The 21,825-nt window shown below is 44.1% G+C and overlaps 1 protein-coding gene across 4 annotated transcripts in view; it reads left to right on the plus strand.

Annotated features, from left to right (window-relative positions):
* Positions 1-21,825, plus strand: part of SYNDIG1 (synapse differentiation inducing 1) — a 339,652-nt gene that overhangs the window by 231,475 nt on the left and 86,352 nt on the right. For all 4 annotated transcript variants that reach the window (XM_075596293.1, XM_075596292.1, XM_075596294.1 and 1 more), the window contains exon 3: positions 9,770-9,907. In XM_075596293.1, coding sequence (XP_075452408.1) covers positions 9,770-9,907 — 138 coding nt within the window. The remainder of the gene's footprint in view (positions 1-9,769; positions 9,908-21,825) is intronic.

The following is a 21,825-nucleotide window of genomic DNA, read 5'->3' on the forward strand; positions in this document are numbered from 1 at the left end:
TAGATAATGTTATCTTAGTAATATAAGGATACACCGTAGCTGCTGAGTTACACTGACTGAAGCAGACATTATGTTAGTCACACAATCAGGATTTTTGCAGATTTATAACAGGAGCACCAAACAATTGCCAGCTTAGGTAAGAATCAGCTGGCATTAGTTATTTACCAACTACATGAAACTAGAGAGAGCAAGCATACTCCCAGGACCAACACTTTAGCTGTCCACTTGCATTCTCTTAACCAACATACACATCACAATGGGGTGCGAATAACTGATAAACTTCACAACTATATGTATAGACATATACCCCCACTTGGTTATATGTCTATTTTTAAATTACACCTATTATGTTAATAAAATTGATTTTATTTATGTTATCTGTTTCACTACCTCTGACCGCATTATAAAATAATATTAAGGTCTGCAGTGCGCCATAATTAGGGATCTTCTATATCCGTCTGTGGGTAAATCTCTCCACTTTTCATTCATCACCCTCCCGGGCAGCACGCATATACCATTAGGGGTTTGGAGCAAGGTCCTCTATACAGTACTAGGTAAGAATGTAGAATTATCTATTGTGACATGCTTTACATATAAAATAAGACACAAAAGAAGAAAAAAAAAGGGGGAAAGTAACTTTTAAAGAAGACCATTTCCACGTTTTGTTTGCTGTTCAATGCTCCTGGTGCATAAAAATGAGCACACCTGAGAAACCACAGAGATATGTGACAGTGGAGTTTCCCAGCATCTGGGTCAGTTCAATGCTAGAGTTGCTGCTCTGAATGGCAGGGTTGTGGGTTTTAATCCTGTTGGTTTGACACTGGTACCCCATTCATCACAAGGGCCTTTTGACTGATTGGTCTTAAGGATATATTTTAGAATGTGTAAGTCATTAAAATATACTTTGTATAGACATTAGCATATCTCCCAGAGGTACAATACAAGCAAACTACATTTCAAACAATGGGGATAAGTGCAACAGGTAAATGACAACATAAGGCAAAGGGAGACCCTGCCCACAAGTAGTATGTTGGGAGGCTTACAGACACAGTAGGTGTCAAAGTTCGTTTTTAAACATGCAGTCAGTTAGGTAAAGGGCATCTGGAGTTCATAGTAGATGCCTAGAAAATGTAATGACATGCTTCTTTTAAGAGGTGAATGTGCAGCTGGGCTTTGAATGTGGAAAGTGATTGGCGAATATTGAGTAGACGAGTGTTCCATAGGTAAGGAGAGATTAGTGAAAATTGTTTTGTTTGGGAGAGGGCTGTAGAGGTAAAAGAGGCAAAGACGAAAAAAACCTTGGGTTGAGCATAAGAGTCGAGAAAGGCCGCGGCCAGGCTGAGAGCGAGCATGCTCGTGCTCGAGCACCATAACGTCAGTCACAGAGAAAGAAGGGGCGATTGCTAGCCAGTTGAAATTTGCAGTTGAGCGGAGGGAGGGGGCATGCCGGGGGCGCAGCCATGATGTCACGGAGCTGGTTCGCACTCAATGGGCGAACCGCTCACATGACACGCCAGCTAGCGGCAGAATTAAATGTATTTTTCTCTGCAAGCAGCTGAGCGCGGAGCATTCACGGGCATGTGCGTGCGCACACTGGACAGTCTCATTGCAATCATGTGTTGGATTGCGTGTCGCATTCAGCTTCACCCTGGACGAGGCCTAAGGGTGCAATGAGAGACCAGAGTTGAGATATATGGAGGTGTAGAGGAGTGTAGAGCTTCAAAATAAAAGAGGATCATTTTGTAGTTTATATGAGAGAGAACAAGGGCATGCATTAGTGTTTTATTAGTAGGGGGACATAGGAAGGGGGTATCTTAGCAATATTGTGAAGGAAGAAACTGCAAGACTTAGTGTGATAGGGTGAATGAACGTCACCAGCTCTATGCCTGGCAGACGTATGTGTAGGTATGCAGTGCAGCAGTGACGAGGTTAACTTTCAGCTGTGAAGCTCCTGACAATTAGTGTGATCCCAGCTGCATAATCAAGGTGTTGTAAAAACCCCAGGCTGCACACACATGGAGGCTAGCTGGTCAAGAGAAAGGACTGAAATCCTGAAGTAAGATTACTGCTATAAGGTCTGCTTTCAAAGTACTTGTTTGATGAACTGTCTGTGTCCTGCATGCTGAAAAGAAGCTGTCTTGATTTTGTATGCTGAAAAGAAGCGGTTTTGTTTTTGTACACTGAAAAGAAGCTGTTTTGTTTTTGTGTGTTGTATTTTTAAGGCTCAATAAATAAGCCTTATCAAGAGAACCCGCGTGTGGTTGCATGTACCCTGCAACATATGGTGTCAGAAGTGGGATTTTGAGAGGCCCCAGCAGTTGAAGGGCCACACACAAAAAAAAAAAATATGGAAGAACTTTTAAAAGCGTTTCTGTGCGAGCAGGCCCGACTACAGGCAGAGAGAGATGAAAGACTATTGCAGCAGCAAACCCAGATCCTAATCCAGCAGCAGGAAGCACAGGATGAGCGGATGGCCAAATTGCTGACTCAATCCGAGCGGTCTGTCAGTCCAGAACTTGCGAACAAACCCCCGGTCCTCCTGAGGAAAATGGCTCCGAACGAGGATCCAGAGGCTTTTCTAATGACGTTTGAAAGAGTTGCCGAAGCCCAGGGCTGGTCTGCAGATCGCTGGGCAACAACTTTGGACCCACTCCTCATAGGAGAAGCCAAGGCCTCCCAGCGGACCAGACAATGGATTACAAACAAGTAAAAGCCGCCATACTGGATCGCTTAGGTCTGACCCCAGAGACCTACTGGCAGCAGTTCCGGAGCCTGAAGTACACCACTAAGATGAGACCCCGGGTCCTCGCTCAGCGGTTATTGGACTTGTGTACTCGCTGGATCCAACCCGAGGAGCGCACTAAGAGGGCAATTCTTGAGCAAGTTGTTTTGGAACAATTCCTACAGGTCATACCCCTTCCGCATGCTCTTGGGTAAAACGCCATGCTGCTTAAACCCTAGCTTTGGCGGTCCGACTCATTGAGAACTTCCTTGGGGCCGAGGAGCAGGCGAGTGTCCTGGACCCGACGGACCCATTCCACTGGCACTTGCGGACGAAAGGGGAACCTAAGGCCCATCCATACGCAACCGTCAAGTCCCACGGAAGGAGCAGTCGTTCCAGCAAGGGAGGGGCTCAAATGCTGGTCCCCGCCGAGACCCTCATCTTCTTCCTGATGTCGGCTCGTCGCCAAATGAGAGGAACTTCAGAGGACGTCACACACAGGACCCATCGGAGGCCTGGTCTCCAGTATCTGGTCCCGCTGAGCGGTATCCATTGCACCCTCTGGCAAGGGAACCCTCTCCATGTTCGGCCTGCGGAGAACAAGGCCACCGTCATGTGGACTGTCCACAGAGGGATTGCTCCTTCAGCAGGACAGTCGCCTCGGCCTTCCCCAGAGAAAGTGGCAAGCCCTGGCTACTTCCAGTCCAGATTGGTGGTAAAACCGTCCAGGCCCTTATAGATTCAGGCTCTGGAAAAACGCTGGTCTTCCGGGAACTGTTAACGCCTGACGTGCTTTCCTTTGACTCCCCCTGGAGTATAGAGTGTATACACGGCGATGTCAAATGGTATCCGACGGCTAAAATCCTGCTACAGGTGAAAGGTCAGGAGGCCAGGATCGAAGTAGGAGTCACTCCTTGGCTCCCTGCCCCCGTTTTGCTCGGCTGTGACTGGCCTTTCTTTTCAAACCTAATGGCTCCAGTCTCTCAGGAGGAGCCTCCTTCTCTGACTCAGGAGAAACCTGGTAAACTGTTCCCCTTTTCGGCAGACATGTTCCCCAGTAGACACCGGGTTCCAAAGACTCGGAGGCAAAGACGCTGTGACAAACAGGACTGGTTGCAGAAATCTGGTACTCAAGGTGGCCATACTAATAGGCATAAGTCACAAGTCATTACTGGGGATGGCCAAAAAGAGGGAGAGATAGGCCCTGGGAATTTACCAGAGCTATGTCTTTCTGATGTTCGCCAGAGGCAGAGGGAAGACCCAGTCCTGGCCAAACAATATGATAAAGTGGTAAAGATTGATGACCAGATATTGAATGCACAAGGGGTAATGCTGTTCCCTCATTTTGAATTGTTGAATGATATCCTGTATAGGGTGAACAAGCAGACACAAACAGGGGAGGTCACCAGACAAATATTGGTTCCCAAGGCGTTTGTTAAAACTGTCTTCACCTTAGCCCATACTGTCCCTTGGGGTGGTCACCTGGGTAGAGATAAAACCTTGGACCGTATCTCGTTCCGCTTCTATTGGCCAGGGATGCATAGTGACATTGCTAAGTTATGTGCGGCATGCCCTGAGTGCCAGATAACTAGTCCGAAGGGACAAAAACCAGCCCCCTTGGTTCCTCTACCCTTGGTGTCAGTTCCCTTTGAGAGGATTGGTGTAGACTTAGTAGGACCTCTGGAGCCTTCTGTGAAAGGACACAGATTTATTCTCGTAAAAGTCGACTATGCAATAAGATATCCTGAGGCGTTCCCCCTGAGGACAGCAACGGCGAAGCAAGTCGCCAACAAATTGTTGGAGCTGTTCTCACGGGTTGGACTTCCCCAGGTTATGTTGACAGACCAAGGTACAAATTTTATGGCTAAACTGATGCAGGATGTCTTAAAATTACTAGAGGTCAAGTCTTTTCGGACATCGGTCTACCATCCACAGACTGACTGATTGGTGGAAAGATTTAACCAAGCTCTAAAAGGTATGCTGAGAAAATTTGTAGATTCAGAGAAGAGAGCCTGGGATGAACTTCTCCCTTTTCTGCTGTTCTCAGTGTGGGAAGTTCCCCAGGCCTCCACGGGGTTCTCTCCATTTGAATTATTGTATGGCCGCCAACCCCGGGGAATCCTAGACCTCCTAAAGGAGTCCTGGAAGGAACAGCGGTCCCCTTCTAAGAATACACTGCAATATGTACTAGACCTTAGGAAGCACCTAGATGTGGTTGGCCATTTTGCTAGGGAGAATCTTAGATCAGCCCAGGACAGTCAGGAGAGACATTACAATCAGAATGCTCGCATGAGAGTGTTTCACCCGGGAGACCTGGTGATGTTATTATTACCCAGTTGTGAGAGTAAACTCCTAGCCAAATGGCAGGGCCCATTTGAAGTACTCCACCGCACGGGTGATGTGGATTACGAAATCGCTCAACCAGGGTCCAGGATGGGTAAACAAATTCACCATGTGAACTTGCTGAAACCCTGGAAGGTGCAGCGGTCTCTATTCATCCACCCGGTGGAGGAGGAAACAGACCTGGGTCCTCAACCCCCACGGGAGAACATCTTGGGTGACGATAAAATCCCAATAGGTAGACAATTGTCCTCTGAACAAAAAGGGGACTTGTTAGAAATAATTACACAATTCAATGATGTTTTTTTCTGATTTACCAGGGCAAACTAATTTAGTTTCCCATGTGATAAAATAAAAGTACGTTCTCGTCCTTGCAGGTTGCCTGAAAGCCGTAAGGCCCTGGGAGAGAAGGAGGTACAAGAAATGTTACATTTAGGCGTGATTGAGGAATCATGCAGTGAGTGGTGTAGTCCACTAGTTATGGTCCCTAAACCCGATGGGAAGGTAAGATATTGTGTGGACCTCCAAAAGGTCAACGCGGTATCCAAGTTTGACGCATATCCGATGCCAAGGGTGGACGAGTTAATTGACGCCCTTGGTAACGCGGAATATATATCCACGCTGGACTTTACAAAAGGATACTGGCAAATACCTTTAGAGGAAAAGTCCAAATGCAAAACAGCCTTTGCCACTCCCATGGGTTTATACCAGTTTGTGACAATGCCATTTGGACTGCATGGAGCCCCAGCCACATTTCAGAGGCTCATGGATAAATTACTGAGACCTTATAGGGCTTATGCCACGGCCTACCTAGATGACATTGTCATTTATAGTAAACACTGGCGGGCCCATCTAAATTGGCTGAAAGCGGTCCTCAAGTCGCTAAGAGAGGCAGGGCTCACAGCCAACCCTAAGAAATGTGCCTTAGGTAAGGCGGAAACCAAGTACCTGGGGTATGCAGTGGGTGGTGGAAAAGTAAGGCCACTAGCCGATAAGGTAGCTGCCCTGAAAGAAGTTCCGACCGCCCGAACAAAAACGCAGGTACGCTCCCTGTTGGGTTTAGCAGGGTACTATCGGAGGTTCATCCCTAACTACTAGGAAGTTGCAGTCCCACTAACAGACCTCACAAAAAAGTGTGCCCCTACACAAGTGGTATGGTCAAGGGAATGCCAGGGAGCCTTTTAGGAGGTAAAAAGGTGTCTATCAGAGGGTCCCGTCCTTAGAAGCCCAGACTTCGATAAGACTTTTATTGTACAAACCAATGCCTCAGAGATAGGGCTGGGACAGTGCTCTCGCTACAGTTTGAGGGAGTGGAACATCCGATCCTTTTTCTGAGTAGGAAATTGTTCCCAAGGGAAAAAAACTACTCAGTAATTGAAAAGGAGTGTCTCGCAGTAAAGTGGGCAATCAAGGCCTTGAGGCACTACCTGACGGGAGTCCATTTTACATTGGTAACAGACCATGCTCCATTAAAAAGGTTAAATACTATGAAAGACTTCAATGCTAGGTTGACCAGGTGGTATATGGCCCTCCAACCCTTCTCGTTTGAGATTCAGCACAGGCCTGGAAAAGAAAATGCCAATGCTGATCTTTTCTAGAGAAGGGCTGGATGGTCGGGCTTCAGCCGTGCATTGCCCCAGCCACACACTAACAGGGGAGGAATGTGACAGGGTGAATGAACGTCACCAGCTCTATGCCTGGCAGACGTATGTGTAGGTATTCAGTGCAGCAGTGACGAGGTTAACTTTCAGCTGGGAAGCTCCTGACAATTAGTGTGATCCCAGCTGCATAATCAAGGTGTTTTAAAACTCCCAGGCTGCACACACATGGAGGCTAGATGGTCAAGAGATAGGACTGAAATGCTGAAGTAAGATTACTGCGATAAGCTCTGTTTTCAAAGTACATGTTTGATGAACTGTCTGTTTCCCGCATGCTGAAAAGAAGCTGTCTTGATTTTGTATGCTGAAAAGAAGCGGTTTTATTTTTGTACACTAAAAAGAAGCTGTTTTGTTTTTGTTTGCTGTATTTTTAAGGCTCAATAAATAAGCCTTATCAAGAGAACCCACGTGTGGTTGCATGTACCCTGCAACACTTAGTAACAGTATTTATATGTGGGGAGAACAAAAGTGAGGAGGCAAATCTAACTCTTAGGCAGCATGATTCATGTGTTTGGGTGAATAGTAAAGTTATTTATTGTAATGGAGATGGGAACTACAGTATGGGGCCTGGTTTGGGAGGGAATATGAGGAGTGCTGTCTTAGCATATTAAGCATGAGGAAACAAGGGGCCATCCAGGCCGAGGTTGCTGATAGCACTGACTGGACTGCAAGTGTAAGTTTAGGTGTAGATAAATATAGCTCAATGTCATCAGAGATTATAGCTGAAACCAAAGGTCTTTAGGTCACCCAGTGAGAGTGTAAATAGAGAAAAGAGTTAGGGGCATAAACCAAGTCTTGAGGTACATCTACAGACATATCCATAGAGGTCGAAGAGAAGTTGACATAAGAGACAACAAAGGAATGGTGAGCAAAGTAGGAGGAGAACCAGGAGAGGGCAGTGCCACAGATGCCAAGAGAGTGAAGAATGTGTAGGAGACTAGGGTAATCAACAGCATTGAAAGCTGAGGAGAGGTCAAGACGAATCAGAATGGAGTAGTTTCCATCAGATTTGACAAAACGGAGGTCATTAGCTACCCTGGTAGTGAGTTTAATTTCTGTTGAGTAGGTTATGGGATTTGAGAAAGTGTACTGTAATATACGTAAAGAAACAATACATTCTCAAGTTTTGAAACAAAAGGCAAGAGTGAGACAGGATGATAGTAGTGGAGGTAGGGTCTAGTGTGTTATTCAGAATAACTAACAAAAGAATTGTTAAAAAATAGAGATGGAAAAGTACCAGAACAAAGAGAGGAGTTAAAGATATAAGTGAGGATTGGGATCATGAGTAAGAGGTTTAAGGAGGTGGGAGGGAAAGGGGCTCAACCGCATGTAGTGGAGGTGGAGGAGAAGGGCTGCAAATATACAGTACTTCTTTCTCTGTACTGGAGAAAAACAGCCAAAGGCACAAGGAGGAGGATTAGGAAGGAGGGGTGTGGAAGGGACAGAGGAGATTGCTTTGCCGATGATTAACACTAGTTTTATCGTCCCTGGCTGCAAAATGTACTGTTTTGGGGTCTGCGAACCAATTGCGCGTGGGCTATAGATTTCAGCCTGTTGAAGGCAGTAAGTCTTACTACATCTGTACCTTCCACCTTGCTCTTAAAATAATAAGATATAATGGAAGAAGGTCAAAGAAGGGTGTCAAAGACAGTGAAAAGATGGCATTGGTTGGATTTGTGCAATTTTTATAAGATAGGTGAAGTACCTCTGTTTGGCAAAAAAAGAGCACAGTTAAAGCAGGAAAAAATGAATTTATAGGGAAGGAAATCAGCTACTGTAGTATGATTTCCTCCAGAACTCATTTATTTGTAACGCTCCAACATATTCCACAGCGCAGTACAATGGGGTTGGAAGACAATAAAAAAAAAATTAAACATTAGCATATACTGGTACAGTAGGTAAGAAGGACCCTGCACCATGGAGCTTACAATCTATAACGAAGGAAGAGTGGAAACATAAGGTTGAGAGGCTTGGTGTATTTCTGAGAGCTGCTTGTTTTTTGAAAGAGTTGAGAAAGAAGTAAATGGGATTGTGTGGAGATAGAGCAGTGGGGAAAAGGTAATGTTTGAAGGTGAAGTCTAATATTCTACCTATTAATGCCAGAGCAGCAGTAACATCAGGAATTGCTAAGACCCTTTGGCTGCCACCTTTGCTGCAACTCGGGTGTTATTTTTAAGAGAGTCTGAGGTGAAGTCAAGGTAGCAATCAGACAAACAGGGTGGAGGTGGTGCAGGTAGGGGGAGGTGAGGATCCTCAGGTCTTTGAAGCGGTGTATATCTACTCCTGATGATGTTAACTCTGTACTTGCTGGCAAAATGAACAAAGAAACCTCAATGCACATCCAATATGGCAAATTACTTAGTTCACTTCTATATGTTTTTTCTTCTCTTAAGCATGTGTCATTTAGTTCAATCGTTTGGCCAAAATATATTCAAAATGCAACCAAGTCAAGGTAGACCTTGCTGGCTTAGTGGACAGGTGCAGTGAAGGTGAAGTGCTGTATAATGAAAATACTCTGTTACTGCCTTTTCTGTGACTTGTGGTATTTCTAAGAGAAAATAGTTTTTGAATTATTAATTTGTTCTGTAGGATTGGAAAGGTAGAATGTCATTTGTCATTGTTCTCTTGTTCCAGAATTTTTTCATGTTCAGCATACAGAATATGGCATCAGTGAAATTCTATAGTGCTGGTATACAGCTTACAGCAATGAGATATACTTTATGTATGCTCTCCCCATACATGGATCTAATCTTTACCTATAGTAGTTTGAATTAAGAACACATCTCATGTATGTGTTTCTAATGGTTCATATGTACAGATGTAGTCAATGTTATTGTAACCCGTGGCATGCTCCTGCGGGTGACACAGCGCAATAACCCTTCGTATGTACGGCTGATTCAAACCAATGGCAGCTTCTCCCATTGGTGCATTGTGCATGTTCGCTGCAGAGCACCACAGATTGCAATAATATTGGCTTTCTGTATAAACAAAAATGTTTATCTTATTATCTGCTTTGCATTAATACAGAGGTTATTTGTGCCCTATACAGAGTGACTACTCAAGTGACACAGAGAGTGAAGACAATTTCCTGATGATGCCCCCGAGAGACCACCTTGGCCTGAGTGTATTCTCCATGCTCTGCTGCTTCTGGCCTTTGGGAATTGCTGCATTTTATTTGTCACATGAAGTAAGTTTAAGTCTTTGGTAATAGTATTTCACAAATTTCTTTCAAATTGCCTAGGTAATGATCCTCTGCATTATACTTCTTACAGAGATACTTCCTCTAGCTGTGTCTTAGTGCATAAGATGGTACATTTTTTTTGCATGCCATTGACGAACTATCACTGAATGAATGAATGAATAAAAGATTCATAAAAGTGGCATTTCTGTATTAAATTGTGAATATATATTTTTAGCAGCCAGACTATGGGTTTATTTATTTGAATAGCAATTAATAATAATTAACACTATTCCCTCACTATTCATTCAAAAATGACTATCAAAGTGAATTCCACTCAGAGCTATTAATCAAAGTCTTCTTTCTTTGATATATTTGCAGAAATATCACTTACAAATGTACATTAGATCGAATTATCTCTTGAGCCACGACAAAAAAGTTATGGCAAAAATCACAACCATGGTTTGCCAGAGATACACAATTGCAGCAAACCATGGTAATAAGTACAATCGGCCCTCCTACAGCCATAATTTATTGAAGAAAATATCCACATGGTTTTACACCAGATTTTTAGCAGACGTATTTTAATAAATGATGTTCCTTTTTCTGGTTCTGGATCTATTCTTCTATGTATGATGTTTGGAATTCCGCAACATCACAAACATATAAATCAAATATACATTGTACAGAGAAGCTTATTACAGACTACCATGCTGACAAAATTAATATGGTACATTTAGATATTTCTATACAAGTAACCTAATTTATGATGCACTTTATTCAGTGTAGAAACATAAATGTTAAAATGAACGGAATGTGAAAAAGTACACATATATATATTTTTATATATATACTGTATTCTCATCACTTAATGCTTGTAGAGTTGGTCAGTGCTATTGAAAATGAATTATATTGACAGCCTCCACCAACAACATAGGATATGGGTTGCATTTTTTTTAAAATATATTTTGTCACCATTAACAAATTCAGATTTGTGTTTCTACTGCAGTTATCCAGACTTGACTGTTCTATCACAATAAGTGACTGTTCATTTGTTATGCTCGGCACCTCAAACCCACCTTAGCAAACTTGACACCCTCTACAATTCAATTTGTCGTTTTGTTCTCCAATGCAACTACAACACACATCACTGCGAAATGCTCAAAGAACTAGATTGGTCATCACTAGAGTCTAGGCGCAAAGTTCACCTTTCCTGTCTTGCCTTTAAATTCTTTATCGGCAAGCTACCCAGCTATCTGAACAAGCTCCTCACCCCTACCATATGCAGCACTTATCACCTGAGATCAGACTCCAAAAGACTGTTCATGGTCCCAAGGCTCAACAAAGTATCCGACCGTTCCTCCTTCTCTTACCGTGCACCCCAAAACTGGAACAACCTACCAGAGACTCTCACATCCACCACCACCAGTTTAAGTTCTTTCAAATCTAAGGCTGTCTCACATTTTAATCTGGTCTGTAACTGTTTCATACGCCCATAATATATATTTTCTTTAACTGTGCATGCAATGTCTTGTATATAATGTATACCCTGTTCATTTATGTAACTGTATTTGTAACCATGTATTATTTGTCTTAACTCTGTGCCCAGGACATACTTGAAAACGAGAGGTAACTCTCAATGTATTACTTCCTGGTAAAATATTTTATAAATAAATAAAATGCCACTGTGAAGTGAATAAGTCTTTTTAGACAGAGAGTGATGATTTTCATGTCTTTCATAGCTACAGAAAACAAAGTAAATTATTTGTTGCAGTGCTTTTAATTGTATCTATCTGCTCAACAGTGAAAGTATTGTTATCCATTAATTTCATGTAACTTGTATATTTAAATTACTTTTACCATTTTTCTCTGCAATGTATTGTGTGGCAGACTTAAGGAGGCTAATGGTTGTGGCATATCCTGCTGGCCTATTTATGGAAAGGTGCATGGCTTCATGCTATGTGAAATGTCAGGGGTTGTAGGGGCCCATTTAAAAAAACACTTATCAGTGTAATTGGTTTTCTTGGAAAAATGTACGCATCCTTAAGGTCATTCTCTTACTTATTTCTATTTTGTGAATAATTAACATGTATCAGTTCTTGACAGAAACACTGGCTTCAACAATATGAGCTACTTACAGTATGTTTATTTGTTTGACTAGTGGTGGCACCATAATTACTTTGTAAACAAAATATCAGACATATTACTGAATGTATTGTAAGGTGTTTTATGACTAGCACCACTTCGTAAATATGAGCCATTGTGTATATCTAGACCAGGGGGGCGCAAACTTTTTTCCCTGCGCCCCCGACGGCTGTCCCCTCGCTCCCGCGCCCCCCCCAACTCCAACTTACCCGCGCTCCGGCGTAATGACGTCACGTTGCCATAGCAACGTGACGTCACATGACCTCGCAGCGTCATTTTGATGCCGCGTTGCCATGGCGCCGCAGGGAGGAAGCCGCCGGAGCCACGGTAAGTTAGGTTTACAGAGGCCCTGCAGCTCCCCCGGCACTTAATTTAAGTGCCTTCGGGAAGCGCGCGGGGCCTCTGTAAACCCCGCGCCCCCCGTCGGCAGTGTCGCGCCCCCCCTGGGGGTCGCGCCCCACAGTTTGCGCACCGCTGATCTAGACGATCCTATAATTTAGTATCATAGACTAAAAAAAGAAAAAAATGATACATTTTCTTCCCCAGTGAGTCCCAATAGCACTCACCACCCAGAAAAAGATACTAGGGGTCAAGCAAAAATAGGAAGTGTCGTGGCACTTGGGCTGCAAAAATTGAGGCTCATGTCACTTGAATGTTTTTTTGGCAAAGGTCTGTACAACCAGCAGTGCAGTAGTAGAATGGTTTGAGGCACCTGTTACTTGGAATGGTATGTATTTTTCACAAGAAGAGGGGAACTCTGGTATAAACATTGCCACATGAAGTTCATGGTGTCTAAAGGTATGCCTGAAGTCAAGAGTTTTCAATAGTTCTGGAAATGATTCAGTGCTTTGCAGACAAAGTTCATTAAGTTCCACATCTACATGCTTGACCAAATAACCTGCTGGTGAGTTCCTGTGGAGAGAAGGAGATGAAGGGAGGCAACTGCTCAGTCATGGCAGCATTGTTCATTTAACATTAAAAGAGGTCATCTCTTATGTGTCATACATTTCAATAACTCCACCGCACTCGGACCTCTGTAGAAACAAAGAGGAAAAAAGTCTGTCCAACATTGCTTGGCATTCTAGAGCCGTAGGCATCAGAACAGTGACACCTACAGTAGATGCAAAAAAAAAAGTATTTATAGGAGTTATTCATCAAGTTTCATTATGGGTTAATGCACTCAAACAGATGTTAACTAACTCATTTTCAAGTCCATTGGAATTAATGCCTCTTCAGGTGTTGACCTGTAAAGGAGTTTGATATCTTGTGGAAAAATGTCTTTCTGACACAGTTGGCTGTCCATCCCCAACTAGTTATGTAGTTTTAGGCCCATTAGGGGAGATCTTCAGGGTGATGAGGAGGAACAAGTATACTTGCTTGCATATAAAGAGAACATCCCAGATTTGGTATATAATATCTGGGGTGTTATCTTTATATGTAGTGCCCAGGATAACTAAAAACATTTTTACTTGCCAGGAGAATTGAATAATATCCCCACATGGAGCAGCATTATATCACTATGTTTGGGTTCACCAGGGATACATGTACGCCTGGTTACCCCATGAGATCATGGATAGCATTGACAACAATTGGTGTGTGTGTGTGGTAAAATGTATGTGTCTTCATCTCCAGTGTTATCTACCACCAATCAGGGTGCTGGAATCTTTAGTAGGGGTGAGAAAACCGGTGCTTCAAAGGTTAATTGTATCCACATAATGTTATGAACACTCCGCAGTAGGACACCATATAGAATATAGGAGGTATCAGCATCCCATAACCAGGGAATGGGCAACTAGTACCTAGTGCTGCCAATGGCCCAAACACAATAATAAAGTTACAATATATGTCCCCACACTGAACAATGAATCATGAATCATGAATAAGAAAACAGGGCTGAGGTAACTTACTCTGTGGGCATTCATATGTCCTAACCATCCATGGAGTCCATATCACTGGTCAAACTGCATGCAGAATCTGCCACAGCAAAGGTAAGCAAACAAAAAATAGGAACAAGGTAGAGCACTACCAAAAATTATTAGGAGGAGGCTCACATTTATAAAAATGGAAAAGATCTTCTTAAGTTCTGCCCGATGTTCTATATGAGTATGTGCACCTCATGCATAGTCTGCATGGATGGCAATATGCGCATGACAGCGCGCTTTCGCCGATCCCTTGACATAGATTGTCTATGTGGAAATTGTTCAATAAAGTTATTTTTGTTCAAACCGGCAAGTATCCAATTAGGTCAGGCGCTGTCTCTATTTACGGAGGAGCGCGAGGCGACGCGTGACGTCATCCACTGCTGCAAAAACGTAAAATACAAAAATGCCGGTTTTAACTATTGTTCACTACACATTGATAAAGGGTGTACGGCCCGAAACGCGTAGGTACATTACTTGTGTATGGAGGGATTACATGATCCAATAAACTTTTCTATTTTTTATAAATGTGAGCTTCTTCCTAATAATTTTTGGCAGTGCTCTGCCTTGTTCCTATTTTTTGTTTGCTGGAATCTTTACTCCAGTCAAGTGTTGAAACATCAACCGGCATCAAAGAAGAGTTGTGTATCAGACGGGACACATTTATCCTGAAATACCGTATATCTATTTTCTCTGCCTTGCTGCTAATCAGTGACTGTAATTTTTTAAAACGACACCGTTTTTATCTTGGAAACAATACAAAATGAGTTGTAGTAAAGTAACGGGGGGATGGTGGGACAAGAGGGGAATTGCCCTTGAGACAGTCACATAAGAATATGGTGCTAGTAGTTAATAGTAATATTGGGACGAGTCCTTGCCTTGGCAAGGAAAAGAAGGGGTCCCTTTGAACAGCACTCTAAATCTAAAATAATGATGAATAGTTTAAAATGTAACCTTTATTAGATAATATAACTTAATATAATGTTGGACAGACAAACATATATCAAACATGAAAGAGACACAGTGAGTTGAAGTGAACCAGGTTACTTCTTTTATTTATGGGTTTGTAGTTATTTATTATAAATGCATGCATTCTTTAATATTTTGCTATATATCTCTGAGAGACAGGGCTGCACACAAATGACTAAATACTAACAAATGGGAATTGTTTGTTGATATACCTGTTGTTGATCTTTTCATTCTCTGAGAACCTTGGATGCACTGCCCCCACTATGCCAATAAAAGCACATTTTAATATACAGTAGTGCTCATGAGCGTGGCCTCGCCTCTTGTCAGCTAGCAAATCAAACTCTGGTTTCTGCAGCTGAAAATACAACCTCTTTAGTGCTACAGGAGCCTTCGAACTCAAGTCTGTGCTTTAAAATTATACATGGTTGTTAGTAAGTTCAATTAACTTTTCTGTAACTCCTTCACTCCCAAAGGGTCCTGCAATGCATTGCAAAAAAATGTGTTGCAGATCTTTCTGGCAGGAAAGTGGTAACTCTTTCATACAGTGGAAGTGGCTATCGGTACGTATGTGGTTGATAAGAATGACTATTAGTATTGTTGTACTATTACACTTTTCTGAAGCAGAGACATCATCTGTCAAAAATTATGGCTTATCAAATATTTAATGTTCTTCCAAATATAGCAAAAAACTTTTTTTTGCAAAGAAAGGGGAAAACTCCTTCCATGTCCCTTTATTTCCACTATCAGTAAAACAGATCTTGTTTCATTTTTTTGGGATCAAAATCAAAGACATTACTTACAAACTACTCTATGCTGTATTTGTTTTGGATCATTTATTATGACAAATGAAAGATTAGTGGTTCACTGAGCTATGTTCTCTTGCATTTTATCCTGACATTTATTTTGCTTCTTAATGCCTTGGATTATGAAACAAAATCATTAATGCTCCAAAAGGCACACTTTGAAGCAAAAAAAAATTACAAAGATGAGAAGATATAAACGGCTGTAACTATATATATATATATATATGTACAGGCATACCCCGGTTTAAGGACACTCACTTTAAGTACACTCGCGAGTAAGTACATCTCGCTCAATAGGCAAACGGCAGCTCACGCATGCGCCTGTCAGCACGTCCTGAACAGCAATACCAGCTCCATACCTGTACCGAAGCTGTGCGCAAGCGGGGAGACTATAGAGCCTGTTACAAATGTGTTATTTACATCAGTTATGCACGTATATGACGATTGCAGTACATGCATCGATAAGTGGGAAAAAGGTAGTGCTTCACTTTAAGTACATTTTCGCTTTACATACATGCTCCGGTCCCATTGCGTAGGTTAATGCGGGGTATGCCTGTATACATATATCCCCTGTATAGGTTGAGCATTGAATTAAATACACTGTAAAGAATTTCAGATTTGACTTTCCAGTTTTTTAGTTGAGAGCAAAATCTTGATCATTGATCTCTTTCTGTATAAAAAAAAAAATGTGTTTATGATTTTGATTTTTAACAATGCACATATATGATGTCATATTACTAAAAGCATTCACTTGAATATGCTGTAAAATGGCATACAGAATAGCACCACTGTAAATATAGGCTATTAGCATTTCCTTTTTATTTGAAAAAACGTAGAAAGAAACCTATATATCGTTGTAATTATTACATGATTTCAGTGTAATATACAATAGTAATTCAAAGAAGAATTCCTTGCTGTGTCCCCCAGCAGAACATTTTAATTGTCATGCATTATTCTACATTGTAGTAAATATGGCTGTGATAATCGATTGAGCAGGACATGTCTATAGTCAACAGCAACTCTGTGTAATTTATTCTTCATGCTGCAGCAACATCTGAAAGGCTTTCATCGCAAAGACATGCAAAAAAAACAAGTCTGTTGTTTTTTTTGTTTTTTTAATGTATCTCAACTTGACCGAACTGTTGACTTTTGTACTGTTGCTTTTCTCAGTACCTATTTGTGCTTGACAGCTTCAGGACCTATTATGGTTCTTAGCTCTCACATTTATCTAAACATGAATAAAGTAAAATGAATTTTACAGATTGCCATTTCAGTAAAAGCCATGCAGCTGAGTGCCTACAGCTCGTGAATATATAACTCACAGCAGTAAAATACACCATGCCAGTGGCAAGCCAAGGAAGGCCTAAGAGAGGCTATGAAGTCATGCTGCCCCATCTGAATGGAAGAGGAAATGGGCAGTGTGGGGAAACATGCCAATAACTGTTGCATCTCTTGTGCGTCCAGTATAAAGATTTAAAATGTATTATAAATTAGTCACAAAGAATCACCCAATGAGAGTGGCGTGAACATCATTTTGTATTAATACATGAGTGTTCTTCTACTGCTCAGAAAAATACATTAGACAGCTGAAAAGAGTGTGAATAACGGGAAGAAGTATTATAAGTCCTCTCCTACCACCAAAATTGAATTAGTGCCTGAAGTTGGTTATCCACTTTGAGATATTCCAAGCTCTTTACCAAAGAATGCGTCAAAAAGCCAATTACTTAATAATAATGTTGTCAACTTTGCTCACTGCACTCAGGGGTCAGTGGGTGATGGTGGTAGGTAGTACCGCATAGCACTACATCTTTTATTTTTCATAATCTAAGTACCACTACTTCTGTTCTGACAAACAGTTCCAGTTTCTACTTAAGGAAAATTTGATTTATTTTATTACGGATTTCTCCTTTTCAACTCTGTAAGCATAAATATTGTATACAGTAAATCTTCCTAGAATATGACTAGATGGAGCAATTGTGAAGGTCCACTTATTTTTCTGTGATAAAACTGATGTTGTTTTGTTCCTAGTGAGAAATAGGGAGTGGGTGTTGCTAAACTTAAATAATTCACCACCAATGTTTGGTTACAAATCAATATCCCTTTAACCTACAGTACATACAGGACATATATCCAATTTTACTGTGTAGCCAGGTCCCCTCTGCACAGCGGACCCCCCCCCCCCCTCTCTACCACTCACTGCGGCTGAGCGCGGGTGCACGTTACGCCCCTTCTCAGCTAGGGGAGGCAAGCGGAGCATCGGGTTGCGTGCAGGGCGGTTGCTATGTGCGGCGATCGTGAGCAGGGAATCCCGGCGGCTCCCAATGCAGGGCGCCACCATCATAGGTTGCCTGGCGCATGCGCAGTTAGCGCAGATGTGCGGAGGTCCTCAGAACCGGTCGCGCATGCGCAGTGGGTACCAAGCATCACGGACCAACCAGGAGAGGGCTCCAGTCAAGGACTACAAGTCCCATGAGCCTTAGGGGACCCCATGTGATGCCAGGGAGCCAATAGGGCCGCAGCATCTCCCTGCAGAGGAGAATAGATACTTTTTGCGGGGTTTGGAGCACATTAGTCGGCGTGAGGAGCAGCTAGGGGAAGGAGGTAGGGTGCAGGAGTCAGTGACTCCCTGCACTAGGCCAGCAGCCCCCTAAGCCCCAGATAGCCCTGAGTCACCAGTAGTTTGAGTGTTGTAGGGACAGGCCCCAGGATAGGGACCCTGCCCCTTAATACCCAGAGTCAGTTAGGGGCACAGCGGACGCTGCGCGTCCATCCAGAGGTTTGGGCTCAGACCTCCGCTGCCGCTGCAGCAGCCATCCGGGTGGGATCGCCCCGGATGGTAGTTCCTGTATTCATCAGCCTTCGGATCCTTTGTGAAGCTCCTTGGCAGGCCCGGGCACTGGAATGCTCGGCAGGTAACCATCACCAAGTGCACCAACGATCCTACATATATATTATATTCATACGGGACTAGTGGTTGCGCAGTCACACATATCATCTCCCTTTAAGGGTGCGGGACATATTGTGTGGGGTTATTGGACACGGGGTGGGATCACCCGGTGTAGGTGGGAGCGTCCTGCGAGACGCAGTAGTTAGTGTCTCCTCTAGTGAGGGACACCTGTTGATATATGAATAAGTATTGCTACAGTAAAGTCATTGGTTATTTTACATGCGGTGTGTGGAGTGATATATATATATATTTGTCCTGCGAGGAACCACTCCTCCTCTGGCGGGAGCCATCGCAGGTGGAGGCGTTGTACCATGAGATTGTGTGATATGTATGTACCCCAGGCTCCCCGAGCGGAGGCTTAGGCTCCTGAGAGCCACACAGGTATACACAGCAGGTAGTAGCGCCTGTATTCACAGGGAATACCCGTTACATTTGGAGGCACTGCTGAGATTCAGTCCTGGGGTGCCCTACTCAGTAGTTCACATAGTATCCTATCAGTCAGCATGTCTGCGCTCACGCCCCAACAAGTGGCTGACTGGGCCGAAAAGCTAGGAGAGCTCCTGCGACACGTAGTCGCCGTAGACGGGGTACCTGCCGATGTATCCATGTTTACTGTCTGCAGCGCAGTAAGGACATTACCAGGTCTGGCGGGCACCCGCCACATCAGCAAGCACTACAACATTGACCGGCAAGAGAACACCCTATTGGTGGCCACCAAACAAGCTATACCCCCTGATAGAGGCCCACGAGTAGTGTATCTTCCAGAGACTTTACCGCAAAGGTGCCCTCTAATTTACCCTGGAACCGTTTCCACTCACGTAACTTCCCTTACCAGACCTGCGGGTTGGGAAGACAAAGATATGGCCGCCAGTACACCCATCAGATCAGACATATCTCTACCCCGAGTGACCTTCTCTTCTGATTCTAGGCAAGGGGCCACCAGCTGGGCCGGTAGCTCGCCAACATCACCGGTCCCTAACCGGTTAGTGAACAGCTTCACCCCAACCTCTAACAGTCAGGGAGCGGGGATCGCAAGTGCCTCAGACAGGGGCGGCTCCATGCTAGGAGTGACATTCCCACAGCTTGTGGAAGCGATAACTACGTCTGCCCAAGCCCAAAATTACAGTAAGTTGAATTCGTTTTCAGGAATGGTTCCTGTCCCCGCAGGCGAGTAAAGCATCGAGTCTTGGAAGGAACACACCATCTAGGTGATCGATGAATGGCCCTGCTCTGAAACGGTCAGACGTCAGAGAATCCTGGAAAGCCTCCGACCTCCAGCAGCCACCATGGTCAGTGTACAGCGCGACCAAGACCCTGATCTCTCTGCTCATCAGATGGTAGACTTGTTGGTCCAGATCTATGGCAAAGATGAAGAGGAGAGTGAGCTGTGGTTCAAATATTACGGTCTCCGACAGAAGGAGAAGGAAGACCTGTCAGATTTCCTTCAACGAATCCAGCTAGTCCTGTGGAAATTGCGAACTTGCGGACTCATCCTAGCCTCAGAGATGGACGAATACCGGCGCAAGCAGTTCCTCCGAGGGGCCATTCCCAGACATCACATAGTGATCATGATCAGGTGCTCACTAATGGAGGGGCCTCCCCTTACCTTCATGGACATTTTGGGGATTGTCAAAGGGCATGAAGCCTATACCAAGCTGCATACAGGCACCAAGGTCAAAGATCCGCCTGCGAGTGACATCCCAGGAGTCTCCGCTCGCCGGATGAAGAAACCTGTCAAAGAGGAAGAGGAGCCACCCAAGTCGCCCTCGACGAAAGGCCGGACTTTCCTCCCCCACTTACCCAAGATGACTAGATCCTAAAGATATCGTCTGCTATGGTTGTGGACAGAAAGGCCATTTCTCCAGAGAGTGGCCGGATGGGGGCACCCAAGAAAAGAAAACGCCCAGTAAAGGAAGCTCGGCTAGGTCTATGATCTGCCAGATACATACCACAGAAGCCAAGACATCCGAGGCTACCCCTGCGCCTCCTGCAGCTACTACTGACCTAAAGCCCAGACCGGCCGGGGATGGTTACTGTCAGGTAGGCCCCTCTGCCATCGTGCGTGTGGTAATAGAAGGAGTCTATGCCTCTGCTTTACTGGACACCGGGTCCCAAGTGACCATAATCTACCGACCATTCTACGACCAACACCTTAAGCACTGTCCCCTGCGGTCGGCGGAACATATGAAGGTGAGGGGGTTGAGCAATGAAGATTTCCCCATCGATGGGATTGTGAGAATTCAACTGTAGATACTTCAATTGAATACCGGTAAGAAACATCCCATGCATGTGGAGGCAATGGTATGCCCGAAGCCTCAAGGACAGTGTCAGTACCCGGTCATCTTGGGAACAAATACAGATATAGTGCGAGCCATAATCAGAGCCTACCTGAAAGATACCAATGAATTGCCAATGCTCAATCCACTCCTTGACCCTGTACTGAGAGAGGAGTGCAACAGAGTTTATGCCTTAGAGCGTCACGGGGACCTCTACAATCGTCAACGCGGACGGACGACCATTTTACCAGGGGGAGTGCAATGCATGGCCATCTGGTGCTGTTATCCGGATCGAGATGAGACCGATCATCTGTTCTCTCTGGAGCGTGCCCCTGATGAAGAGACCCAGAGAGGGTATAGGGTAATACCCGAAGTGAGAGAGTGGACGACCAGAATTCCTCTACGAACCTACGTGTATGTTCAAAATATCTCTCCATTTCCGATGGACATTGATGTAGGACAAAGTCTGGGCCGCATATATCCCGTCAGCCCGGTAGAAACAGTGCCCCAGGTGAACGCCGCTGCAGTGGGTGAGCAGTTAGTCGATCTGGACTTCAACTTCGGAGACTCGACGCTGCCAACTGAGTGGAAGGATCGACTGACGGCCAAGCTGAATGAAAGAAGGACGGTATTTTCCACCAGCAAGATGGATGTGGGCCGCAGTCGCAGCGCCCAACACACCATTAGGTTGAGTGACGCCACTCCGTTCCGTGAACGCTCTCGTCGTATCGCCCCCAGGGGTGTGGATGATGTAAGGAACTTCCTAAAGGAAATGGAGACCGCTGGGATATTGACGGAGTCTCGGAGTCCTTATGCATCACCCATAGTGGTGGTAAGGAAGAAGAATGGATCTGTAAGATTGTGCGTC

This window comes from Ascaphus truei, chromosome 4 (assembly GCF_040206685.1).
Source record: "Ascaphus truei isolate aAscTru1 chromosome 4, aAscTru1.hap1, whole genome shotgun sequence".
NCBI lineage: Eukaryota > Metazoa > Chordata > Amphibia > Anura > Ascaphidae > Ascaphus > Ascaphus truei.